Source organism: Pogonomyrmex barbatus, unplaced genomic scaffold (assembly GCF_055798465.1).
Source record: "Pogonomyrmex barbatus isolate J1 unplaced genomic scaffold, ASM5579846v1 scaffold2, whole genome shotgun sequence".
Lineage (NCBI taxonomy): Eukaryota > Metazoa > Arthropoda > Insecta > Hymenoptera > Formicidae > Pogonomyrmex > Pogonomyrmex barbatus.
The window spans coordinates 15,375,307-15,402,952 of record NW_028297116.1 but is presented as its reverse complement, the minus strand read 5'-3'; the positions used below and the strand labels follow the sequence as shown (position 1 = coordinate 15,402,952).

Sequence of the window (27,646 nt, the reverse complement as noted above, 5' to 3'; positions counted from 1 at the left end):
TGAAAATTGTAGCCGTTTGGGACGCTCAGTTATTGTTTGACAGTTATTCGTATCGGTCGAGTGTTTTTGTAAAAATGGAAAAAGCCGAATATCGTGCCATGATTAAATTCTTGTATTTGAAAGGCAATACGCCTACACAAATTAAAACTGAGTTAGACGCTGTTTACGGGGACTCTGCTCCATCAATTTCCACCGTGAAAAGATGTATAATTGAATTTAAACGTACCAGCTTGGCTGATGATCTTGGGCATACAAAATCAGTGCCAAAAACCAGTGTTACAGATAACATCGAAAAAATTCAACAAATAATATTCGACGACAGTCGAATCAAAGTTAAAAAAATAGCAGAGGCTGTGGGCATATCGAAAGAATGGATTCGTTTTATAGTGAATAACAGATTAGGCATGCGTAAGATAGCCTCGCGTTGGGTGCCGCGCTTCCTCACTGTGGACCAAAAACGCATTCGAATGAACATCTCCAAGAAGCTGTTGGAGCGATTTCAACAAGACAAATTGAATTTTTTGAATCGATTAATAACTGTCGATGAAACTTGGATTTACTTGTCCCCCCCTGAAACGAAGAAACAAACGAACGAACAATCAAAACAGTGCACTGCGAAGGGTGAAACCTGTGAACCTGCTCGGAAAAAGGCGAAGACGGTTTCATCGGCCAGGAAGGTTATAGCGACTATTTTTTGGGATATTCATGGAATTGTGTTGATCGACTTTCTTGAAACGAATAAAACAATAACGGATGTGTACTATGCATCATTAATTGACAAGCTGAAGGCAAGAATTACGAAAAAACGGCCACATTTGAAGGGTAGGAAAGTGCTATTCCATCAAAATAACACACCGGCTCACACTTCGATAGTCGCCATGACAAAAATTCACGAACTGCAGTTCGAATTGATTGACCATCCACCGTATTCACCAGATCTGGCTCCTAGCGACTTTTTCCTGTTTCCTAGCTTCAACACTTGGCTCGACAAACAGAGATTTTCGTCGAATAAAGAGGTCATCACATTCGTAAAATTCTATTTTGCAAGTAAAACCATCAACTATTATTTGAATGGGTTAAAGAGGTGGAAATATCGCTGGGAAGCGTGTATTGACTTACAAGGAGATTACGTTGGCCGCTAAAACTGAATTTGATCGGGGGAAAAAAAAAAAAAAAAAAAAAAAAAAAATACCTGTTTCTACGTTCAGGCTCAAAAAACTTTTCGGACGATTTCGTAATATCGGACGAATGACGACGTTCGACGGCTACGGCACTGCCTGTTCGCCGGGCTACCAGTCGCTCCTACGCTCGGCGCCGCGTCAGTACATGCGGTCTTGCCGCGGTGTGCGGGTTGTTTTCTCGCGCGGAGGAAAATTCTTCGTCCAGGCCATTTCTGTTCCGACCGGGCTCTCACTCGCCCTCGTTAAATTCAACGACATTCGCGACTCTTCGCGAGCGACTCCGCGCGAGCTCCAACGCGCTTTCCAACGCGAATTTTCACGTCCCTCCGCACGTCCGTCCGAAAAAACAACGTCCCGCTCGACGATCGAAAGGATCGAGGATCATGCCCGCGGACGCCGAACTCAGCAGCCTGCTCAACAGGCGGCAGAGGATCAACGATGAACTTGAGGAGGGCAAGGAGGTGAAGAAGCAGTACAAGTTCGTGAACGTTTACACGGAGTTCCACGAGCTGTCGCGTCGCGAGATCAAGCAGTACGAGCAGACCTTCAACAGGTGAGGTGTCTTCGTTCCTTTTTTTCACTTCTTCTTTTATTTATCATTGAAAGATAATTGTGTGCGAGCGATCCAGCGTGCCCAGCGACGTGCGTTTACATCTCCGCTTTATTGTTTTTGAAATTGAGATTTAAAGGATCAAAGGGATTTCAGATTAAAGCCATTTGTTCCAGCAGATCGTATCTCTTTATTATATTTTGTGCTAACGATGTTAGCGTTGTTAATATATTAACAGACGCACACGAGAGAGAATTTTAAAATAAGAGGGAGAATTTTAAATTAAATATTAATTAAAGATATTTAATTAATATTTAGTAATAGACTTGTGCCTATACATATTTTACATATTATTATAAAATGTTTTAATAGAAATTTAGGTTTTTTTTTTTTTCTTTTTCTCTTCCTTTTTCTTTCTCGCCATCTTGTCTATAAAAATGAAATTTAAATATTTTTCCCTGACGTAAAAGACAGTCGCCCATTTAATGTTTTAAACATACCTGTGACTGTTCGAACTATATATAGCATTATCAACTTAATAGACGTATTCTGCCTTAGCTGTTTAGTTTTTACGAGTCAGCTTGGAATATTAACACGCACGTGTAATCAGATGGAGATAAATGTTTCTTCGTGTCGCAAGGTCTATCGTCATTGCGACGCAGCGAATCAACACTTTCGAATCAAATACTGGCGTGATTGGAAGCATTGGAGTTTATTCGCTGAAAAATAACACTCGCTATCAATCCGTTTCGACGATTTACTCAGTGAGTCATAAAGATCACTTCACTAATGTAATTTAACTTCTCTGGAAGACAACGTAATTTAAAGAAACGCATATGACACCGTATCGCATTATTTTATCCGTATATATATATTTCTTATCTAACGTAATATGCATATCTCGCTTATATAAGCAAGGCACGGCCATATATGCAGGTTCTTATTTAGAATTGCCGTTCGCTTTATCAAGTACGACGATACGCTGTCCGACGACACGTGACGATGAAAGGAAATTTAATTCCTTATCATGTAATTTTCTTTTTCTTTTCGCCAAGCTCGATCGAGCTCGAGGTATTCGAGATGTGATCTTTCAGCGATCGGTCGCGCCGATTTGTGCAACTGTGCATAACTGTGTTAAGCTGCACGCGATATTATCGCGTTAATAACCATTGTTGTCTACGAGCTACGAGAGGATTTCTCTCTCGCGCGCGCGCGCGCGGTACGTCTTCATTAAGATCCCTTTGAGGATTCTTGACTTAGAAATAGGAGAACGAGACGTCCTCTCACGCGACGTCTCGCGAGATTTCCTAGCTAATCTGACAACGTCCCGCTGCGCGCTATCATCGCGCGCTTAATCGCCGCATCACGCGCACCTTTTACGATAACGGACTTCATTACGGAACCCACGAATCTGTCTGTCAGTTAGGTGTTACAGCAAAATTATAAATAGCCGGGTCGGAAATCCGGGATAGTCGAACGCAAATCCGGATCGTCTCGGATCGTGATCCGACGAGAATCGTCTCTTATCAGAGGCGACGTACAGGGACCAAATGGCTTTGCTCTAAAAATTTGGCTAAATACAGATTTAAAAATAATTTTGTTGTGCCATGTCAAAATTATAATGTAAAGCGCTTAAGTATAATAATAATAATAATAATACTGCAAGAGTTTTTTTTATATTCGAGTAACCAATTTGAATGTCCCGAATATAAATATTTTGATGGCACGACAAAATTATTTTCAGAGTTGTATCTAACCAAAATTTTAGATACTTCAGCAAAATTCTTCTTTCTGTGTATTCTGTGATTTAAGAAATTTTTTAATAATATCGGTATTTGATAAGGCAAAATCTTATACTAATTTTTTAAATCTTGAATTTATAGTCAAGAACAAGTGGGCTTTTGTCAAGCCCATTATCGATTTTTTTAATGAATTTGAAATATAGCTGCTTAAAATCAGAACTATCTGTTATATCTTTTAATTTATTTTCCAAATAATGATACCGCCCTTTTTTACAAGAAATTTTTATTGCAAAAAATATCACTTTAGCTAGCTAATGCTGACGTTTCATTTCTGTACAAAAAGAATTGTTTTACTGAAGTATTTAACAAGATATAATCTTATATATATATATATATATATTTAAAAATTTTGTTGGACCATCAAAATTATTATATAGAATGTTTAAATATAATAATAATACTGCAAAATTTTTTATATTTTATACAACCAATTTGAATATGCGCATATTCAAATTGGTTGTGTGAAATATAATCAAATGTATCAATTTTTTTATATTTCATGCAATCAATTTGAATATATACATATTCAAATATGTACATATTCAAATGTACATATTTAAATTGGTTGCATGAAATATAAAAAATTGGTTGTACACATACATAAATAATTTAATATTGACATAATTATTTTAGTAGTTCAATAAAATTATCTTCAAATCTGACTAAATTTTTAGATATTTTAACAAAACTGCTCTTTCTTGTTGGAACATATTCTCAGTTTATATATACAGATTTCTTAATATCGTCCTTCTTAATATTCGTCCTTGCGATATTTTTTATACCCGAATATTTTTGTACCTGAACATTGCAGCAGCCATTATTTCTTCGTCCTCCGTTGTCAAACCTGCTACTACGTTGACTTCGAAATTCCTACCTACTCTAAGACACAAAGGGCGTAGGTATCATGGACGAGGGGGACGCGGCGTGGGGCCTGTAGGGACCCCGAGGTCGTCTGCCCTCTTCGTGCAGCTTGCGTTTCTTCTCTCGAAGAAATGCACGTCACGAATCTCTCGGTGTTCGCGGTTTCGTAATGACCGAGCGTGCAATTCTCCATGATTCTCCTTGTGATTTTCTTCTTTCTCGGCGCACCTTTATCGGAAAACTACGCCGTTCTCGGCTAATAAATCTTAAAAATGCATTACAGTCAGCGGCGATCGTGGAAAGAACTAAAGAACACGAAGTGATGAGCGTCGATTTCCCAAAAACGTTTATTCTTTCTTGCGAGGTAATAATAAATTTAAAAACAAAAAGTATAACGCACAAAGATCCTTAATCAAGAACAACACGATAAAATTGAATTGTGTGAGGAAAATCGAAGACGAGAAAAGTCTTTATTTTTTATCGCTTCAAGATTATATTTCTAAACACATCACGTTGTAAGTAGAAAAAAATATATAAAAGATATATAAAATATATAAAAGAATAAATTCAGTTCTTTTCACGGAGATAAATATTAAATGTTAAAAAATGTGACCCTGATCCTTCGCTCCCCAAGGTGGAGCGTTTAATATTAATTCCAAGTCAGTGTCGAGACGAGAGGAGAGAAAAGAGAATACGGGCACATTTCGGAGAAAATATGTTGTCGCATTCTTACGATTTATCGAGGCCCGAGGTTGCAAAGATAACCGGTTTCACGTCGAAAAGACAAGGACGACTTCTCGACCGAGCGCACGACATGAACGCACAACAATCATCGGTCGGTCCTTCCGGATGACGAATCGCAGGCACGCACGCAGGATACGCACGTGCGCGCTGCAGGCTACGGAGAAACTCTCGTGCCGTGTTATTGAGAGATTTTTCCCTCCCGGGTATTTAAACAGAAAGGAAAAGTCAATTACTCATCGGTCGCATCAATAGATTCTTTATCGCTGCACTATTTAGACTGCGCTATCTTTCCACGCGGCGTTCTATCGCGTTCTTCAAATTCCAAGCTTTATATCTATATATCCACTTTATTTTAAGTATAAGTATGTACTTAAGTACGAGTATACACTAGTTCAACTATAAAAAAAAAAAAAAAAAAAAAAAAAAAAAAAAAAAAAAAAAAAAAAAAACAGACCCAATATCCAAAAACCAAACTATATTATTTGCGAAATAGGACTTGCGAAATAGGATCAAAAAATATATAAACGCTAAAGTACTTAAAAAATTTAGCCGAAAACAATTTTATCGAGTCATCGAAATAATTATTAGGACGCTTAAACATAACAATACTGCAAAATTTTTTATATTCTATCAATCGATTTGAATCGTTTTATATAATTATTTGACGGCCTAAGAAAATTATTTTCAGATTTAGTTCTGATCAAATTTTTAAACGTTTCAGCTCTACTTTCAGAGCTCTACTCTTTCCGTGAAAAGGACGACGTGTTAATCTACCTTTTATCGGTGATCCGATATAAATATCACATTTCTTTCTTTGCTCTTCGAGAGAAGAAAATACTTTCCTAATCGGTAACTAGATATGTTCAACGGCCAGCTGTTGTATCGTCAACCAGACTAAATATACGACGTCCCACTGCAGTTTTAGTTCGGCGACACGCGATAGTACACGGATGCGTTCACGTAGGATGCGGTTGCATTATCTTCCAGCACTTCCTGCACCGAGTTGACTGAGCAGAGTCGAAAGTGGCTCTGCGTTCGAGTCGTCCGCTATTCTCGGCGAATCTCCTGCGAGGATTCACAGGAAGCTAGCCGAAGGGCCCGAAATTGGACACCCCACGGTTGGACCCCTTCGGTCGGATCCGAAGACTCGCGTCTCAATTAATCGTTTAAATCCCATAACTAATTTAAAGAGCTCGGAAGCCAACGTGACATCCGCTGTTCCAATCGGTTGACCCTTTCGTCCTGTACTATTGTACTCGAGCGCGGTACTCGAGTGAGCACGTTGGTCGGCCGAAAAAATTTAATTCACTGTCACTAAAGTGAAGTATACGAGTTGTCATTTTGCATAATTTTATTTCTCCTTGTTTGAAAGTGGACGCTTATATAGGATATGTTTCCTTAACGCTCTATATGCTAATAAATATTAATAATGTACATTCTGTTCCGCGATGAAGTTTGAAAGGAAGACTACATTTCGTATTTTTTATCGAGAAACTTCTGTCGACCTATACCGCGATTCATGCGAGGTCGAAAGTCGAGGTTTCCACGGCTCGATTGAACGCGCGCTTAACTTTCCCCATCGCAATGATACAGCGAGGTGTGATCGATTCGACTTTATAAGCGGGAAACGACGACCTTAACCCTTTCGCCGTAAAGTAGGTGAATGTATATATGCATTCGAGATACACTCTTGGAATCGATAATTCCGCATGGAAAGTAACGAATATATATATATATATATATATATATGAAAAGAGAACAATTTCCTGAATATAGATTTGAGAAAGTTAGTTTTATTAAGTCATCAAAATAATTACATAGGATGTTTAATTTACTTGCTAAAGTAATAAACAAAGTTTACGGTATTATCATCATATTTAATCATTATTTACGTAATAATCTTGAAAATCTCACATGATAATTTTGGTAGTCCACTAAAATTATTTTTCTGATCTGAATTTGATCAAACTTTTAGATTTTTACAGCAAAATTTATTTGTACTTTTCGTGTACAAAAAATTGAATTTGAACAATCAGCTTCGAATGAATTATTATTCTTTGAGATTTTTCCAGCGTTCTTACAGGGAATTATTTCGAGATGTATCTTCTTCATGAATCATTCATAGAATTAAAAATATTTCCATAAGGAATCTTTAATGTAGCTTCTTTCTGACATTTTTAATCTTTCTCGAGGCCCAAAATTATAAAAATAATCCTTAGATTCTCCCGTTGCATCGGCATGACAGACCGTTATTCTTCGAAGAAATCGCGCGTTCCGAATATATAAGGGGGCATAAGAATTTATTCTATGACTCGACTTAATGGAAGGCAGTCGGTATTCTTCGGCAGCGACATCGCTAGACATTTTAAATAATGTTTTGTTGATGGGAAGAGACACGATGTTTTTCATGAGCGCTATTTATCCTCGTTTAACAAACGGTTCACAACGCTCTTTACGTTACGACTTTCCTTCAGCTTCGCAGAATTCTACGCAACTGTATAAATTCTTATCCCTCCCAATCCCACATACATGAGTTAATCACTTTGTGTGTCCCTCGTAGAGAAAAGATACTAATTAGTTATAGAATAGGCGGAAGCTTTAAGAATAGAAAAAAAAAAATCCGACACGTTTCTTTACTTAAGCGAAACGATAACTTTTATTTTCACGATAAAACAGTATTATATTTATCTGCGATATAATGTGGCAATTAACAAGAGACGATAATTATTCTCAGATTAACAGAATAAGCATGGAACATCAATTTAATCTCGATATTTTATTAATTGGGACAACTTTCACTTCACACATCAGATTAATATTATCATTTGCAATCTTATCCGGTATTTATCAGTAAAAAATTATTTTATTGTTGTTAAATGTTGAAATATCAAAGTATCAAAACACAAACAAATTAAAAGAAATATATAAAAAATATAAAATATGCATAAAATTATGCATACTCTTGATATAAATAAGGATTATGTGAAAGAAAATATATTCTTTAAAGGATCATTGTTTTTTTTTCCATATTATTAGAATGTTATTTGTCACAATGTTCAGTTCAATGTTCCTGCGATCGATTCCGTAAATCTCCATTTTTTTTTTTTTTTTCATTTTCCGACAAAATTTCTCAGAAAATCATAGCTATACGTTCTAATCGTCCCGAATCTCTCATAACGCGGCAAAAGAAGCGCACCGCCGTCCTCGGCACGTCGCCAATTCGTCGCAATGACGTGCCTCGTCGTTCCTTGAAGGATCATCCTCCGTATCGATCTTGGGGAACGAGGATAAACGGGACCAGGCGAGCAACATCGCGTGTTACCTTGACCCGGTTTCCTCCGAGCTACCTCTCGGAAAACGAAACGCGGAGAACGAAACGCTCACCACCGACCTGATTCGAGGCGGAACGATCGCGATATCGCGATAGCGCGATAACGAGATCAGAAGCGCAACGGTGTCGTTACGTCGCGATAATTGCGCGCGATATCCCTCGCTACGTTGGTGGCGGCTTTAATAAAAGAAAGGCAAAGGCGGAAAGGCGCCTGAAGTTACAGACCGCTTTCCAGGCGATACACATAAATTCCTTGAATCGCGAAATTGCGCATTCATGAAAATTCACGAATAAAGCATTCCCCTCTCTTCGCGGCATAGTGATTAAATTATTTTAAAAGGCAACTCTTTCCTCTTTGGGATAGCAGCACACTACTGATAACGCGAGGAAAAGTTGTGCTGTAAACTATGTTGAACCGTGTTAAACTAAACTACTATATGAAACTATGTTTGACTTCCGATAAAGCCGATTCTGAAAGATAAATTTGTTGAAATTTTTTTTTTTTTTTTTTTTTTTCATTTATTCGATACGTACAATTTTTAATTAAGCTTTCGCAAAGTCAATTCAAGTCCGTGACACATTTAACGTGATAATGATCGCGTGGCATTTACACGAGCGCCTCGGCACAATTCATGTTGATTAGAGAGCGTCTCGCTTGGTTGATTAAAACTGTTCGACGTGTGATCTCGAAATCGAATGCGACAATCTGGCAACAACTGGGCATCATTTATAAAACAATATAATGACGGTATTCATAGTTGAAAATAATAGCGTGTTATTTTCAATATCCTCTAAAGCGCAATTATGAAATGGCACTTGTAAATCTATTTTAAAAATAAAGTTACAGGATATCTATCATTATTTAACACTCTGTATTGGTATCAATCAGCAGATATTAATATATTTAGGTCAGAGAAGCATTTATATTAAGAAGGATGAGACCGTTATTGGATGGAGTGCTGATTTTAATAGGACACATTTCTTTCACGTATCTATCGCTTTTATTTTTCTTTGTCTACTATTTTTATTGATTGATGACCTCGCTAACTGTGCTTATATAAAAACGTAATCTCGACCTTCGCAATCTTCTCGTTCCATGAAATTTTTCCAACTTTAATATGAAGAAAGGGGAAGAGAGAAAAAAAGGAGACAATCATAAAAATTGCTTGTTGATATCATGAATGTAAAGAAATAAGAAGTAATCAAATTGTACATGTACAAAAATTACGCGTGATTTTTATTTATTCTGCACCAAATGACTGTATTCTTTCTAATGATAACGAGATTAGAAATGTTTCAACGATTTACTTCAATATATTTTTTTTGTGATTATACGCTAAAATTAACTATTATACGCTATAACGACTATAATGTTTGCAATAACCGCATGCACCCGCATGAAATGTATATGTGTTTCATAAAGCTAATGAACGTGAAAGATTTTTGTTCGAGCATTTAATTGCTGAAACTGCTGAAAGATCTTGACAATATTGACCTTTCCAGCAGGATAATTACGAGTCCTCCTGATTGAAAGGATTTACCGTCCAGGTACCTTCTACCGCCTACATCGCTTCAATTTCCGGTGCTTCGCAATAATGTCGTTAACCTAATGCGGAAGCAATTTCCTTTAACATCCCGTTCGTCTAACGAACTTCGAAAATGCCGGCGAAGTGGCGGAACGATTTTTCAACGTCTCGCTTAATTAGGGTTATGCGAAGTATGCGGATGTTTCGATGGATAAAGTAATTGGGTGTTATAACGATATGACAAAATATCACAACCGTTAATTTTTGCAAATTACATTCTACGCGCTGGACTATTGAAAGCTTAGAACGTTACTCCTTTTTCCGTAAAGTCCAATTATTGTTGAAAGTTGTTAATCGCGACAGTTGTTAAAAAGACCGGTTTACTCTGCAAGTGGTCTTTAAACTCACGATAGTTACACGTCTCACGTAACACATACAGACCGGTTATGTAATACGACATGATTACTCTCTATCGATTTACAGCATTGCGATGTACGATACCAATCACAGTTCAGTGTTTTACACTATTTTTCATTTTACACACACACACACACACACACACACACACACACACACACACACACACACATGTACATATATATAGATCTATTTTTAAAAGATTGAAAGCTTATTATTTTCGTGTTTTATTATCAAGCAGCCTTATAGCAAACTTTATTATCATTTATATTTATTTTAAGATTAAATAAAAGTTAATCGAAGATCAAGATTTTTATCAAAGATAATTCTACTATTTTATTTATATTTATATTTTTTTTATTTCTGACTTAACAAAGTTTCTTTGAGCATACGATAGCTTTGGTTATACGGGTTATACGCGGTAATAAACCGCGGTTTGATTTTGCATGCTTAGAAAAACGAACGTGCCAAAAGCGTCGAAAAGCGTCGAGAGCAAACTCGTGGACGTGGATGGCATTCTCCATCCCTTTCGCGGAAAGTCGAGATTTCACGAATTTCCGGTCGTGAGTGCCAGCAAATAAGATTGACGTTCTGCCGGGTGACTCGTGAATTTGAATATCGACAATCGTTCTCACGTTTTCCCCCGATCGTTTTCACTCTCGACGCGTGTAAACGTTCCCAATAATTAAAACATACAGATTGATAGACAGGAAGATGATCGACCGAGATCCTCGCATTTTCTTTTGTCTACACTCAGCATTATCATTCTCTCATCGAGATATTTTATATAGCCCAATTATTTTCTTTATACATTTCATAAAATTTGCATTTTAATAAGAAGGAAAGAGATTTTTCCTTATCTTCTTGTCTGTCTTAAAAATTATGTTTTACATTTATTACGTCAGCAAATAATTAGTAAGGAATAAATAGAATAGAATATACATTTTTGTATTACTTACTTTCGTGCTCGTGTAGAACTCATGTAGAACTAATTTTGCAATTAATTAATAATAATATAAGCGTACATCATGTTTATTAATTTGATAATTTCAGTCAGATATTGATTTATCTCATGACGCACTCAACTGAACGCTTCACGTATGTATTTACAAAACATTTTTCCGCGGATTGTACATGAAATCACGCGGCTCGTTGTTTCTAACAACAATCGTTCGGATGTGATCCATTTAACCTTTAGCTGATACGCCCACATTTTTTTTTTTTCAACACTTTGCGCGACAAAAGAACCAAACGAATAATGTCAAACTGTTACTCCATCGGGGAAGGCGTCATCGGGATAAATTGTTTTTCACATTTTGCCTTTACGATGGCGTACACACGATACACAAACGCGTAATAAAATTTCGCACGATTATTCCGAACCGAATTTTTTTTTTTTTTTTCCCACGGATTTTATTCGCGCGACTTTTACAGTCACGCAAAAAGTCCCGGAGAAAGAAGTGGCGAGTCGAATCGGCAAAGTTAAGTCCGCAAAGACTAAAATTGCACAACATTGTGGAAAATGCAAATTTTTCAATAGATAAGAATCTTGGTCAACCTGTTTTGTCCGCTTTCTACAAGAGACGTTCTAGTTATTAAATGTTCTGCCTTTTACATTGCGGCCAACAAGACGTCGGCCTCGTAATAAATGCGAAGAAAGTCGCGAATGTTAATGACGGCCGAGTTTAAGACAATCTCTGTGTTACGACTTCAGTGTTACGAAGAGTATAACTGTCGCTCGACTGTCGAAGAAAACCGAGTCGATTTCCCCAATTAAAATCATCACTTAAATTAAATTGATTTCTATTTTTAATTATCTTTGCACTCTGAAAGGAGAAGAACATCAGTTTTTAAATTATATATACGCGTGAAATAATTTAAAATTGCACGCGTCAGTCGTGAACGAATACATCTGACTCTTGCGGTGTCAACACGTCTGAAGATCAAGTAACTCTACTTCATTAAACTTTCCTTCTAACCATTTAATTACGTCACTTTCTCCGTATTAGATAAATGTTTGATTTAACACCGTTATTGAAAGTACATTTTAATAGCTCGATGTCAATGAGATTACGGTTAGTAGTATATGTATATGTGTTACACTCACGTCAATTTTACTTCATATCACATCTTCATTATTTATTTCGCGAAGTTATCGAGTCACGAAGGCGTGCAACGAGCCGCGTTGAAACTTCTGTCATTTTCTATTTCGCCGGTAACGGTTTTCCCGAGTTGAAAAAAGGAAGTCTACGTTACAACGATATTATTTAAGCGAGCTCTCCATCGACTTTTCCAGCGAGTTCATTTAATAGTCAAGTCTCGTTGGTCAGTAATGACATTGTCCCAAATATTTCTCCTTTGTTCCTTCCGCATTTGTCACCACCGCATTCAATGACCGGTGATTAAATTGCGCGCGGTATCGTGATTAACTGATTAACTAGAGGTGACGGACCGTACGACACGTACGATACGTTTAGCTTGGCGTCTCATTGACTAGCGTCATCACGATGATTTATTGGCGGGGCAATCGGCATTAAAAATGCCACTTCACGCAGCGAAAGGAGGTCGGTAGCGAAATATTCGCTAGTCAGCAGAACAGATTACACAGATTTACCGTATTAATGCAGGTAACTTACTCGTACTTTGTTTTATGCTTAAATAATTTTTAAATATCGAATTACCAATTATGAATAGTTTGGAGTCAAAAAACAATTTTAATGTAAAATAAATTTAAATTGAGCTTAGCTTGACGTTGAGCGAGGAATAAAAATTTTTAATCCTTATCCTTTATCACATTTTTAGTTTTGGTTTTAGAATGCTTTTGTTTTGCCAGCTTCATTCAATCTTATTAATTTTCTTTAAGAATTTGGGAAGTGATATTTTTGAAATGATATTTTGGTGGTTGAGATGAAAAAGAATAGAATAAAATTTTTTAATTATTGATCGAAATCGTCAATTTTTATTGCAGATTTGATGATGGCCGCGACGGCTATCTTGATCTCTCTGAGTTGAAGAGAATGATGGAAGTTTTGGGTGCACCGCAGACGCATCTTGGTCTCAAAGCGATGATCCAGGAAGTTGACGAGGATGGCGACGGCCGCATATCTTTCCGCGAGGTTGGTTTATTTTTACCAGCTCTGAGAAATTCATAATATTTTAAATTAATGAGCAATATAAGTGATCTATTAAATATAACGTGTCACGAATCACTTGTGCTTTGAGAAAAGCAAAAGGAACGCTATAAAATATAATAAAAAAATTAGTATGTAAAGTTTAATTATTTATTTTTATGTTGTTTCTATGTTATTTTATTTTATTGAGAAGAGCACAAAAAAAATAAGCATTTTATACCAATTCGCAAAAATTATATTTTAATAATTTAAATGAACTGATGATAAGGATTTATGGGTGCTCATTAATCATTAATCTGAAAGGAATTCTTCGCGAAAGAAAAAAATGTAGATATTCATTCTTTTTATCTATTATTAAAATTGTTATTATTTAGGAGATTCTTTAAATGCATTTTTTTCATTGAGACTGGATTACGGATAAAAGGAATAAATTTTACAAGGAATAATTTTACAGATAAACAGGTTTGAAACTCGGTCGAATATCGGTCAACATACTTCGCACTATCGGCTTCGAATATGATCGGTATAAACATAACCGCTAGTCTCTACGACCACCCTGACCACCATTAGTGTTTCTCGCAACTCTGCTTGCGGTCGTTAAAAATATGGCACCGAAATAGATTTCACTGCGTGCAGCTTTGTTCTTATGCGGGATCGAGAAACACGTGCTCTTGCATGATTTCGAGAAACGTCGCAATAAGCTGTATAAACCCTCTTTATTTTAACATTTACTCATCTCCATTTGCAAAAGCTTCATTTTATTTCTTGGAAGTTACTTTTATCATGTGAAATTTTTTACATTTTAATAAATAATGGAAACTAATCTACAAACAATCTTTTCTCTTGTTTTTGTTCTTCTTTTCTTTTTGTAAAATAAATGATATAATTTTCAATCAGATTATCTCCATACGTAGCAACGCACGTGCGATACATTTCTCGTAAAAATAGAGGACCCCATGCAATGTTTAACATACGTCTCACTGGTCGAGTGTTCGACGATCATGTTTACTCTCCAAGCATGGCTACGCCATGGTTAGAAAGGATACATTGAAGTAGTTCTATTTCGGTTCACTTGAAGCGTTTTAAAAATCACCGAAAGATTCTTACCTATAAAAAAAAAAAAATATGCAAAACTAAACATATTTTCTAAAAATAAATTAAAAATATAATATTTAAAAAAATTAAGTCTTTACTTTTATAAAAGGTATAAGTGGTAATTCAGAATGAGTGAAATTGGAAAGATCTAGCGATTAACTTTTTTTATTTCAAACTCTCTAATCTCTTTTAATCTAATAATATTCCGTCTAATTAAAATAGCCCCGTACGGAAAAACGTATATAACGTGTATACAAAGTGTGTGAAACGCAAAATCAATTTCCATCAGTTTCCTCTATAAATATTCAATGGTAAACGAAATATCGAGGGAAAATATCGAGAGAGGATTAAGCCCCTCGATCGTCGCCGTGATAATGGCGACTGCACGCGGAATAATATCGATCGGTGGAGAAACCGACGAAGAGGGAATTTTATAATACGCCCGCGGAATACCGGGGCAGATGCAGAGACGCCAACAGAAACACACTTTCGCTGTTATAACGCAACCGCGAATAGGGCCGCGAGCAAGATCGCGGTGTACGGGCGCGTCACGTGCGATTTGAAGGAGAATTCGAGATTGATACGTGACGTGCACGCGTAGATGCCAAGTCGGACGTGACATTCCGTTATTTCGCGAACAAAGCGCGCTGTTTCGCACGAATCGATCCCGCATACGCGATGCGTGCACGCACGATCGACTTTGCAGCACCGCTCGTCGATCGCCATCATCGTGATTCATTGCGTGATACCCGAGCAGTTTATTGCCCGGCTTACTCACCTTCCTCTTACTCATCACGATGAGTGAATTACCGTAAAACGTTCGCGACACGTATATCCCTTGCCCTCGTCACGCCTTACATTCATAAACGTTGCAATTCTGAAACTATCTCATCGATCGCGTGGTATCCTTTTTAAACGAATCGCCTTCCTGTCCTTTGTGTTTTTCTTTTTCTTTTTTTCTTTCTTTCTTTCTTTCTTTCTTTACTTGAAATACCAATAAGAAGTTTCCTTAATTAAAATGGAATATTATGATCTCTTATGATATCGAAATGGAATAGAATAAAACGATAACTAAAGAAAAATGATTTCTTTTATTTAATGTTTTATAATTGTCAAATAAATTGTTTATTTTATGCAAAAGATTATTTTCTTTATTAAATACGATACATTTGTATAGATATTAATTTAAAGCTAAAATGGAATTGATTCGTTTTCTATGATACTTTTACTTTCGAAACAGAGAGTTCGAAAATTAAGAAACAGAGCGTTCGAAAGTTGATCCGTCGTTTTTTTGAAGTTTGTTATTTATTGTGACTTTGGTTTATATTCAATGTAATTACGATTACATTTTATTACAGTTTCTGCTGATTTATCGTAAGGCACGAGCCGGTGAATTAGAACAAGATTCCGGATTGAGTCAGCTTGCTAGATTAACCGAGGTTGACGTCGACGAAGTCGGTGTTACAGGCGCTAAAAACTTCTTCGAAGCCAAGGTATATTTTCACGTTCAATCTTTCGTGAAAAGAAATTTTTACACTTTTTTCACGGTTCACTAAATTAAACGCTTGAATGAATTTCTTCTTAATAGATTTTAAACTTCGAGATTTAATTTTCTCAAAAATAAAAATCGATTTCTTGTACTGCTTTTTTAAAATTATGTCTTTATGTTTTTATATCATCAAATTTATGTCATTATGTTTTTATATTAAATTATGTCTTTATATTTTTATATCATATATAATTGTATATTGCATCTTTCTGAGTATCTCTTCGGAAAAACCTGAAAAACTTGGAATTTTCAGGGAATTTCTTTTTATTCTTGAAAATCAGGATTTTATACAATCTCTGGAATTTTATTCTAATTTAAAGAAATTTTGAAATTTCGTCTTTAAATTTAGATTTTTAAAAAAGTTTTCTTCAGAAAAAATTTCGATACCTTAGTTTTCATAAAAATTAATAATTTTCCAGTCATTCAAGTTAACAATACACATCCATATACATTACGCACATTTATATATAACTTTTTATGTAGAAAAGCCTATATTAAGGTATAAAACGGAGAAGCAGGCAGAATTGTATTGTATTGTAGGGTATTTGTATAGCGTTGTATTTATGAAAACCAGTGAGAAACGATGTAAAAGAACTTATAGTGAGATTAGAATAAGTTGGAGAATAAGGTAGAAGAATGAGGGATGGATGAATGAGGATAAGGAATTATATTGTAAATCAAGTCCCTTTCTTGGCTATATGGTTGAAGAGTAAATAAATTCTATTCTATATAGAAAAGCTTATATAAATAGAATGTCAGAATAGAAAATTGAAATATTTGTATAGAAATATACAAAGAATAGAAATTCTTTGTAATTAAAAAATGTTAAAGCGCATACAATAAATTGGATTTATTTCAAAGTTGCGTCTAAAAATTCTCTAATTTTATCTGAAATTTTAAATAAAAGTAGCAGGAAAATCTGAGAATTATTTAAAACATTTTTTTACAAGATTTAAATAGACTAAACGTTACACAAGACGTGCACAAATTTATTTTCTGGCATCATTATTTTCAGTTAAATAAAATATTTAATTAAATAAAAAAATTAAGATTAAATCTATCTATATATTTGCATTGATATATATGTTTATTTCTACTCCGACGAATTATCGTGTAACATAGAGAAAATTACTTACACATAATTATATATTCAATAAAACGAAATCATCTTTGATTTACTCATATAAGAATAAGTAAGAATGTTAGAATTAAAAATAATGAAAAATATAAATTAAACCATAATGTAGATAAATTATTATGTATTCTTCTTTACTATAAAATTGTTAACTACTGATGTCCTAGTCAGTATCAGCAAAAAAAAAACCAGTTTCCTACTGAATCTTGTCTAGTCCGTTATCGCAACATGCGTTTCCTATTTACGCACACGATCGTAAATGACACGTGGATCAGGCCCAGAAAGCTACCTCAGCGTATCGTATGCGAGAAAAAAAATACATGCGCGAAAGCGTAACCCGAACGAATCGTATTTCAATTAACGTTTTATTTTTCCTTTGTCTTTTGTGCAGATCGAGCAACTGCGAAAATCGTCGAAGTTCGAAGACGAGATTCGTATGGAGCAAGAGGAGCGAAAACGGGAGGAGGAAGAAAAGGCGGCGAGGCGAGAGCAATTCCGACAGAAAGCCGCAATCTTTGGCAAATAATTGCAAGGCGAAAATCCACGGGCGAGGGAAAGCGACCGACTCGCTCGTTAAAATGCGCAGACAGATTGTCTTAAGTTTATTTTCGATGCTCGAAACCGTCGGGCGAAATCTGAGCCTCGAGCGATTCTACAAATCATTTAAGCTCTGAAATCGCGATTCGATCGTAATTAATGATGAATTGTCAAGAAAATTTGAAACGAGGATTGAAAAACATATTGCGATATAATTTCCTGTGCCATTGACGCGCGAAAGAAAAATTTCACACCAGCCGTCTCTCTATGCAAATTATTACCTTTCGCCTGTTGAACGACATTGAGAATGACTTTGAATTCAGCGAAATTATATAACGCAAGCAATCCTCAATTTAAAGACTATGGAATGTTTTTATTACCAAATGACATAAACATTGAAATTTAATTTTTTTTCGAAAGTAATAAGTGTAAAAAAAATTTTCTTGCATTTCTGAATTTTTGTTTTATGTGTACTGATTTGACGCAATAGCGTTTACTGTATTGGGCATACACTATGACAAAAAAATTTCAATATTCATATGATCGCATTTATTGGTAAATTTCATAGAAGAATGGAAAATTTATTGGTAAATTTCATCGAAGAGTGGAAAATTTAAATTTTATTTAAGAAAATTGATATCTAACATATCTATAGGGATATATTTTAAAACGCAAACTAGGTTTTTAGTTGCTATTTTGCTAGCTTTTTTACTGTTTTACTTGCTATTTTAATAATGATAATCTCTTGTTTTAAATCAGCAAAAAAGATAAATGTTGAAGATGATAAATTAATAACGAAAATGTTGTTTAATGTGCGGATATTGACGTTTGACGATGTAAATTCTAGTGAAATTTAAAAATATCAATATTAAATGCTTGATCTATTTTTTTATTATAAATATTGAATAATTTTCATATAAAAAATTGTTAATTTTAATTCTTATTCAATGTACCGTAGACTAAAAATGGAATTGACATAAAAATCATTCAAGAGAGAAGAGAGGCCTTAATGACTGCTGCATCTTCTATAGCATAAGATTTGTCGGCACATGTATCTTAATTTTTATTATTAATAATGCCTCTTTTACTTTAAGACTATTTTCTCTTTTCATTAAATAAAAATTATCATATTAAATGACGTGTAATGTGTACGTATATTAATACAAAAGAAATGTGTATGTAGATAAGATGTATATTCGTATGTGTGAGTATGAGTGCATGCCAAATCGCAGATACGTGTGTTTCATCCATTTAATTTAAAAATCAGGACATTAGTTTTTTTTTGTAGTTTAAGCGCATAGGAAGTTGACAAAGATTTATTATTATTATTATTATTATTATTGTTATTATTATTATTATTATTATTATTATTATTATTATTATTATTACTTTGATTTATGTTATATGCACCTATAATTTTGATAGATAGTAAATTATATTTTCGATTAATAAAAAGATAACTTGTGTATTAAACTATACTCGCGATATAAAATTATTAAAGATAAGAGAAAACCTTTCGGATCTCTGTATTTTACGCAACAATCTAAAGATTAATGAATATGAATATGAATAAAAATATATTTCATATTTATATAATTTTAAAACTATATTAAATAATTCTTTATTAATCGTACCTTTGCAAAGAGTAAAATTTTTATTTCTTTATTTTGATAAACGTAAACTTGCAATAATAATTTATCTGAATTTGTAAAATATTAAGCTGATATTTTTATCACTTCTGCATTATAAAATATTCTTTTATTGCACACATTATCTTTTTGGTAACACTTTCTGTATATAATAGTATTGATAAATCAGGAGAGAGAGAGAGAGAGAGAGAAAGGTAGAAGAAGAATATCTATTGTAAAAAGTGAATAGAACTGTAAGCTATAGATTGTAAATAGATTTATTTTGTTGCGCCAATTTTTTATGTAACTGATTAATCTGATTTATGATGACATTAAAATGTTGAAAATTGTTGTCGTGTTATTCTTGTTGGTATAAACTCTTGCTCAAAAAAATGAAGCACATACATTCAAGTGATAATATTCACTCAATTATGTATACATTCGTATGTATACATAATTGAGTGAATATTATCACTTGATTTTCTTCAGTTGAAATACAAATAGAAAGACAAAAGATATATAATATTTATTTAGTTCTTTTACGTCATTCTGTACTTTATATTACATGTAATTATATCAAATTTTATTTCAAATTGCATCAGTGATAAGAGATAATATTAATTAAATCTTCAAATCTCGCGCTCTCCATATTAAATTGAAGTAAACAGAGTTTTGGATAAATCAAAGAGGCAATATTGAAGGACATGGTCTAATCCGCTAAATTACATGACGTAGCACTATTTTGTTTGATTATCCTTTCGCATAAATGCTCACTCTGTCATGGATCTGTATAAATAAATAACTTTTTAATTATTGCGAAAATGTAAAATAAAATACAAGATTTTTTTATTCAATATAATCTGCTTCTACTTGTCCATGAGAGATATACATATACATATACATATATATATATATATATATATATATATATGTATATATAATATGTATATGTATATATAATATGTATATGTATATGCTGTATACAGGGTGTCCGATAATAACTATATATACTATAGATATATATATATATATATATATATATATATTCAAAACATAACGCTGATGTGTAACGTTCCATTCTGTGTTCTATTCTGTATTGTATTCCAATACTTGACCAATCAGAATAAAGAATTCTACCGATGAACCAATCAAAGAATGCCTCAAAGCACTTGTAGCACAAAGTGGGTCTCAGTATTTTTATTTGACTACAGAGATATAAACATCCTTCTGAATTCAATGTTCTTTATAATCGGCAACAGTTCAACATCAGAAAACGGTATTTCAAAATTTTCTCGATAGCACATCGCTGATTGTTACGTGGTGACAGACAGATAACGCGGCATTAACGTGTAAGTTGCAGTATTTATTTAGATCCCGTTATCAGTTGATATATAGATAAGATTTTTATTTACAGATGCATATTTAGCTTTCAGTGTAAGATAGTGAGAAGAGACTACGCAAGAGAGCCAGGATGGAGATGCCAGTCAAGGACGTACGTAATAATTTCTTATATTATTAATATTTTGTAGTAATTTTGTTAAATAATATCTTAAAGTATTATGTAAATGAGGATTTTATACAGAAAGTGTCTTTATAGGTGAAGGAGTTGGTAGATCTATATCAGACGTTAGCTGCATATCCAACCTTAAATAGTGCATATATTCTGAATTCTAAGAGTGACACATTATCTGTACAATGCACATGGACGCAGAGGAATTTGGATACAAAGATGGATCAACGCTTTACACAAATTTATGATATACATTCAAATTGGACTTCATCTATTGTTGGATTTCCGATTGATACTACTACAGAGTATATAATTGATATCATTAGAATATAATTGATATAATTGATATCATTAGTAAAGAATATTTAATATAAATATTGTTTGTATTTAAATATATTTATCTCAAACAGACAGATGTTTGCCTTCACAGAGGATGAAGAGCTTAAAGCAGTGTTGCGACAAGTTACAATTGATAAAACTACAAAACAATTTATAGAAATCTGGGATAAACATCATCTAGTGAAAAATTATGATTTATCTGCTATGGATGTCCATGGCGAAGTTTATACAGATGGTATGGGCCTAGAGCTTTTAAATTTACAAATATATATTAACTATTTTATCTTTTTTTCAGTTGAATTTCGTTCGTTTGAATGGTGTCCGAATAAGAGAAAGATTTTGTACATAGCAGAGAAGAAGCTTCCTAAATCAAAACCATTCTATAAACAAGAACCGTTGAATGAAAAGAAAGAAGATAACGAAGTGATAGTGGTAAAATTTCTTGTTTCTTGAATAATTATAAAGTTCTTTATTATCTTTTATGTGTGGCGCGCGCGCGCGCGCGCGCGCGTGTGTGTGTGTGTGTGTGTGTGTGTGTGTGTACATATACATATCTTGCTAATTTAATTTCTTTGTTGATATAGGGTAATGAATATATTTATAAACCACACTGGGGAGAGCAATTGGTAGGGAAACATCGTCCTGTTATTGCGGTTCTCGATACAATGATAAACAACATCACTATTTTACCTGAAATACCAGACAATGTTTCGCCTGGTCAAGTGTCTTGGATAAATTTAAACAAAAATATTGGTATTATTGGTGTTGCTTGGAAACATGAGCCTGTATATTTAGGTCTTACTGCATGCACTAGTAGATGCTCCTGGATATTTTCATTGATAGATGGAAAATATGGTAAGAAATATTAAATAATTGAAATTTAAACATTTAAATAATAGAAGATATAATAATAGAAAATTATATATAAAATTGATAATTAATACGCAGAGAAATTGTCTGATGATGGATATGCTGTGCATAGTCCTAGAGTCAGTCCTAACAAACATTTTGTCGTATGGGTGCAGAGAAAAGCCGGTGCCGTCCCGCATCATAACGCGCAAGAAATTATGTATCACGATTTAATAACAGGCAAAGTAATGTACTATAATAAAAATACAATTAATAATTAAATCAATTATAAATGGATAATTAAATTAAGAATTAGTAGAAGTATATTTTAGTATTTTAAGTTGCAAAATTTGCTATATTTTTCATCTAGAATGAGAAGCTCTTAGAAGAAACAAAAGCAATGACACTAATTGCTAAGAACCATAAATTTTATGGAATGTATAATCGCTTACCTCGTCGTTGTTGGAGCGAAGATGCTGCATATATTTTCTTCAGTACATCTCGAAAGTATACTATTCGGTCATATTTCTTGAATATAAGTAAGATATATTTAAATTTTATTGTATTTATATCAAATTATGATTTAATGAATGTATTCATTCTCTTGTCAAAACAATGCACTTTTATTACAGAATCAAAAATACTTACTCATATAGAGGATGGGAAAAATGAATACAATTTTTCTATATTGGATGTAAAAAATAATTTGATTACATTTATGAGATCTTCTGCAAAGCGACCTGGTATACCTATGCTAGGTCGTTTTGAATATGACGATTTAAAATATGGCCTGATTTTTTTAATTGGACTTTTACCTACAACAATAATTCCAAAACTAGAAAATATGTTACACAAAAATTTTGAATATTCTTATGATGACGAAAAGGACATAGGTAAGTAGAATATTGTGTTATTGTTTTTCAGTTTTTTTTTTTTTTTGCTAAACTTTGATAATTTGAATTTGTTTCTTTACTTTTCAGAGGAATTCAATTATACATATTTTGGTCCTGTATCTGAAAAATCCAAAGTAATACCTTTAATAGTTATGCCCCACGGAGGGCCACATAGCAGTTCTACAAATGTATTTTCTTTGGAGGCTGCTTTTATGGCGTGCGCAGGTAATAGATGTTTTAAATTTATATTTTTCTCTGTATAACTTTTAAAAATTATATTTTTAAAATTAAACTTTTTAAAAATTCTGTATATAGGTTTTGGAATATTGCAAGTAAATTATCGTGGTTCTACGGGAATGGGCAGCGCAACGGTGGAATATCTTCAAGGAAAAGTGGGTGACGTAGATGTGAAAGACTGCATAACTGCCACGAAACAAATATTGAAGGATTGTGTGTGGCTCGATCCTGAACGTATAGGTCTTTGCGGTGGTTCTCACGGTGGATTTATAGTAGCACACTTAAGTGGACAAGCTCCAGTAAGCAAGTGAAATAATAAATTTATACAAGTAGTTTAAATATTGCATAAAGTGTTGACATGAAAGTTGTTTTTTTTCATTTCAGAATTTGTACAAAGCAGTAGTTGCAAGAAACCCAGTAATTGATATCGCTACCATGTTTGGCACTTCGGATATTCCAGATTGGTAAAAAAATATTTTATACTTAATAACATCCTTGTTCGCATCCTAATTATTCAATTCCGTATTTGTATTTCAGTCGCAATGTTCTGACTAAGGAAGAGAAAATAACATATCTTCGTAATGTGTAAGCTTGATAGTTATCTCAATCTCAATGTACTCAATAATCATGACTAGTCTAAACTTGACTGAAATACATAATTTTCTTTTTATAAATATATATATGAATTTTTAAATATATATATATGAATATTATAAATATATATATGAATTATTTGTGACATGATGGTTTACACAAACATATTTATGTTCGTATTAAGTTTTTATTCATATTAATGTGATTTAACTTCTTGTTGCAGGTGCATCACGGAAGCAGGTTATACTTATGATTTCAGTACCGGTCCTTGGCCCGAAGACGTCAACCTGTTTATGAAAATGAGAGAGGTTTCACCTATTATTCATGTCGATACAGTTAAGGCACCAACTTTGATCTGCATTGGAACGAAAGATCTGCGAGTACCTTGTTCTCAAGGAACAATGTGGTATAAGCGACTTAAAACAAATAATGTGAAAACTAAGTAAGTTGGCATTCGTATTTAAATGAAAAATAAAAATCTTGGATAATTACCGACAAATTTGATATTACAGATTACTTGTGTACGATGATAATCATCAGTTATCAACTGGAGCAGTTGAGATTGATCATATACTTAACAACTATCTGTGGTTATTGGAGCATATATATCCAGAAAAAATCGAAAATAAAAACTAAATTGTAACATTTAATTACATGCATTTATATACATAATTTTTATTATCACAATTGAATATTTACATGATATTACATACATTTTGTAAAAAGACTTACTTATATAACATTCAATCTTCAAAAATATACGCATACATTTATTTGTATATATTTTATAAAATTTTTATACCTTATATACGTACAAAACAATTTATACGCGACAATATATACGTATATATTGTTGCACATGCTCACAAATAAGGCATTTATCAAATACTTGTTACAATATAGCAAGTTCACGTATCACTCGTATTACGAATGTCTATGAACACAATAGCTCCCGACAAATAATTATTATTACGAGATAATTACTATTGCATCAAGTATTATAAGGCGATAATATAAGTTTAAATGTGTGAAGAAGATTAATATGGATGATAGCTTTAGATTTAATTAACGTATTTAAAAAATACTGCATTATTTTGTTGCTATACAAAAAAATCGTAATTATTTTAACAAATAGAAATTATTTAGAAAACTATTTCTTTGTTGCGCAAAATTCACACTGTATAAATTGTCAATATTTATTAAAAAATAATACAAAATGTGGAAATTCATATCTAAAATTCCTATTTCCTCATTATAATTAGTTACGTTAACTACGTAAAATCTGGTAAAGTAAAATCGTATGAATCTTTTCTTCTGGAATATACTATTGAACACTAGGCTGTATTCCAATTTATGCTCAGAGCGCTTATGAAATCATTTCAACCTTGTTTATTAAATGTTAAATAAAGACAAATACTCACGGGCTCTGAATATAAATCAGAGCGAAGTCATAATTATATATGTAAAACTTAATTTAGCATATACAAGAAAAAAATGAATATTTAATGTTATAATTCCAATTTCATATTTAATGTTATAATTCAATATGACTGCAGTGAAGAAAGAGGAATTTTAACATTTAAAACTACATACAAAAGAGAAATGAAATTCTTAACGAAGCTACATATTTATTGCTATATTTCGCGTATAATCTCACTCATATAAAAAAAAAAAAAAAAAAAAACGTAATGTTAATGTACTGTATATAAATGTACCGTATATAGTGGCGTAATCAGATATGGACGGTGGAGAAGCAATAGCGCTCCGATTATAAAAAATTGCTTTGGTCAAAATAATCGAAATTGACACATGCAAATTCATCGATTCGATTTAGCAAGGCCTTCTTAATTTATTGCCACAAAATGAACGATGAATAGTCAACGTTCCATAGTTCCGCGTCTCTTGTGACTGATTTGTTTATAACATATAATAAGAATTTCAAAGTTCGTAAATTTGAATCACACTATCACGAAATATTAACTTCACACAATAGAATCCAACTAATTTATTAGAGGGTTCTTGTTCATAGGAACCTTCTGTTCATTCATATTATGGAACAGCATGTGCGTAGAGAAAGATTGGTCTATAACGCAGTGTCTAATTAAAACATTAGATCAGTGCGCTCAATCGGATTCAATAACTTACGATCTGGCAGAGTTACTTTGTTCAGGGAACAACGAGTCATAACTGGGTGGCAGATCTTTGTCCGCGACGGGCGGAGATACCGCGACTTCCAACATGGGAGCTGTTGACACCGTGCGATTCGATTCTGGGCCGCCGTCCGTGTTCGGGAAGGAAACCGGCCGCGAGCGCACGTTCGGACCGGCGCAATCCGACGACCAGCATAATTTTTGAGATTTCTTGCAGACCCATAGACATATGATGAACAGAATGAAGCAGAGAACCATTGTAGTGACTGCTGCTACAGTGATCTTCGTCGAAGTATTATTTTTAGAATACCGCTCAGTTTGCCTGACCGGGCAATCCGCCTCGTCCGAGCACACGCCAAAGGGACAATTGTAGATTTCGTCGCATACATATTCTTTCCGAATACAATTATTGAACCCGACATCTCTATATTGTTTGAGGTCTGCGTGACTGCAACCTACAAATGAGTTATCGATAAGAAAATCTATGTATATAAACCAAACATTTGTTAAATAAATGTTAATATAAATGTTAATATAAATGTTAAAGTATACCTTTATATGGAGTATAAACTATAAGAAGATCCAAGGTCTGTCCACTTGGCACTCTTTCTTTGGAGATGAATATTTCAGTTTCTATCATGGCAATATCTCCTATACTCCATGGTTTCCATTTCTTGACAGAATCATATTCCGCATAATTGAAACTGTCCAAATCATCCTTAGAAATTGGAAGGGACATTATCCAGCTACGGTCTATCTCTCCACAGAACTTGGCTGTATGATGACCATCGCTTCTCTTGAACTAATGAAACATTTGTTAGGAATCCAATGTAATGCAAGCGCTAATTATAATCGTTCGTCCACTCACTCGTACGTAATCGAGGCACTGATCGCCGTTGCGTCGGAAAAACATCTTCTGGATAACCGCGAAGATGCCCTCACCGCTGCTGGTCTTGAAGATAAACGTGCAGTTGCGATCGGCCTTGACGATCCAGCGATCGAAGATGTGAGACGGCATGACGACCGCTGCGGAGCCGTTGCGCAGGTTGATGCTATGCTTGTTGTTAAGAATATGACAGATCTTCTCGTTCTCGAGGGCATCTACGGAGAGAAAGAGATGAGGTTAAACGACGCCTGGCGAGAAAGATAGAGAGAGAGAGAGAGAGAGAGAGAGAGATAGAGAGAGAAAGCGAGATCTCACTGCGGATTGACTCGGACTTACACTCGTTGTAATTAGCGTAACGCGCGCACGAGCACAGCTGCACGATCATGCTCAGTAGGTAGACGACGTTTGCGTCCCAGGCCATCTTCGGGTCGCGTTCGCGCAAAGGTTGGGTTAGCGTCACAATGCCATGCAGAACGCACGAGGAGCGACGACGAGACGCCGTGCGAGACGCCACGCGAGATTATTTTCGTGGAATCTCGAGCGGCGACGTCCGGAGTGCGAATAGCACGACGTTACCATGAGATGCGTCACCCATTCGTGTCTCCCCGAGAGAGAGAGAGAGAGAGAGAGAGAGAAAAGTAACCAAACAAGTACCGATTCCTAACAAATCGACCGACGCCGCAGTCTCTTCGAGAAGCCGA

General features: G+C 34.2%; 3 protein-coding genes across 7 annotated transcripts; 2 read left to right on the top strand and 1 right to left on the bottom strand.

Moving 5' to 3' along the window:
- The first annotated feature begins 1,311 nt into the window (after positions 1-1,311).
- On the top strand, positions 1,312-19,836 carry Swip-1 (EF-hand domain-containing protein D2 homolog Swip-1). Its single transcript, XM_011641005.3, has 4 exons — positions 1,312-1,734; positions 13,381-13,528; positions 15,997-16,131; positions 17,714-19,836. The coding sequence occupies exons 1-4, from the start codon at positions 1,565-1,567 to the stop codon at positions 17,846-17,848; spliced, it is 588 nt and encodes a 195-aa protein (XP_011639307.2). The 5' UTR covers positions 1,312-1,564; the 3' UTR covers positions 17,849-19,836.
- Positions 19,837-20,568: 732 nt separating this feature from the next.
- LOC105428617 (acylamino-acid-releasing enzyme) lies at positions 20,569-24,688 on the top strand. 4 transcript variants are annotated; one of them, XM_025218615.2, is made up of 15 exons: positions 20,569-20,763; positions 20,902-20,979; positions 21,085-21,302; positions 21,408-21,571; positions 21,632-21,768; positions 21,921-22,191; positions 22,285-22,430; positions 22,556-22,724; positions 22,818-23,078; positions 23,166-23,303; positions 23,394-23,614; positions 23,700-23,779; positions 23,853-23,900; positions 24,133-24,351; positions 24,422-24,688. In XM_025218615.2, the coding sequence occupies exons 2-15, from the start codon at positions 20,959-20,961 to the stop codon at positions 24,543-24,545; spliced, it is 2,217 nt and encodes a 738-aa protein (XP_025074400.2). In that variant the 5' UTR covers positions 20,569-20,763; positions 20,902-20,958; the 3' UTR covers positions 24,546-24,688. The 4 variants fall into 4 exon arrangements, with proteins under 4 accessions (XP_025074400.2, XP_088932458.1, XP_088932457.1 ...); XM_089076332.1 differs by having other exon boundaries at positions 20,569-20,836; positions 20,914-20,979; XM_089076331.1 differs by having other exon boundaries at positions 20,569-20,836.
- On the bottom strand, positions 24,555-27,418 carry LOC105428722 (uncharacterized). 2 transcript variants are annotated; one of them, XM_089076350.1, is made up of 4 exons: positions 27,282-27,418; positions 26,928-27,160; positions 26,612-26,861; positions 24,555-26,514 (listed from the first exon to the last, which is right to left on the bottom strand). In XM_089076350.1, exons 1-4 carry the CDS (start codon positions 27,364-27,366, stop codon positions 26,051-26,053), a joined length of 1,032 nt encoding a protein of 343 aa, XP_088932476.1. In that variant the 5' UTR covers positions 27,367-27,418; the 3' UTR covers positions 24,555-26,050. The 2 variants fall into 2 exon arrangements, with proteins under 2 accessions (XP_088932476.1, XP_088932475.1); XM_089076349.1 differs by having other exon boundaries at positions 27,261-27,366.
- Between the last annotated feature and the right edge of the window lie 228 nt (positions 27,419-27,646).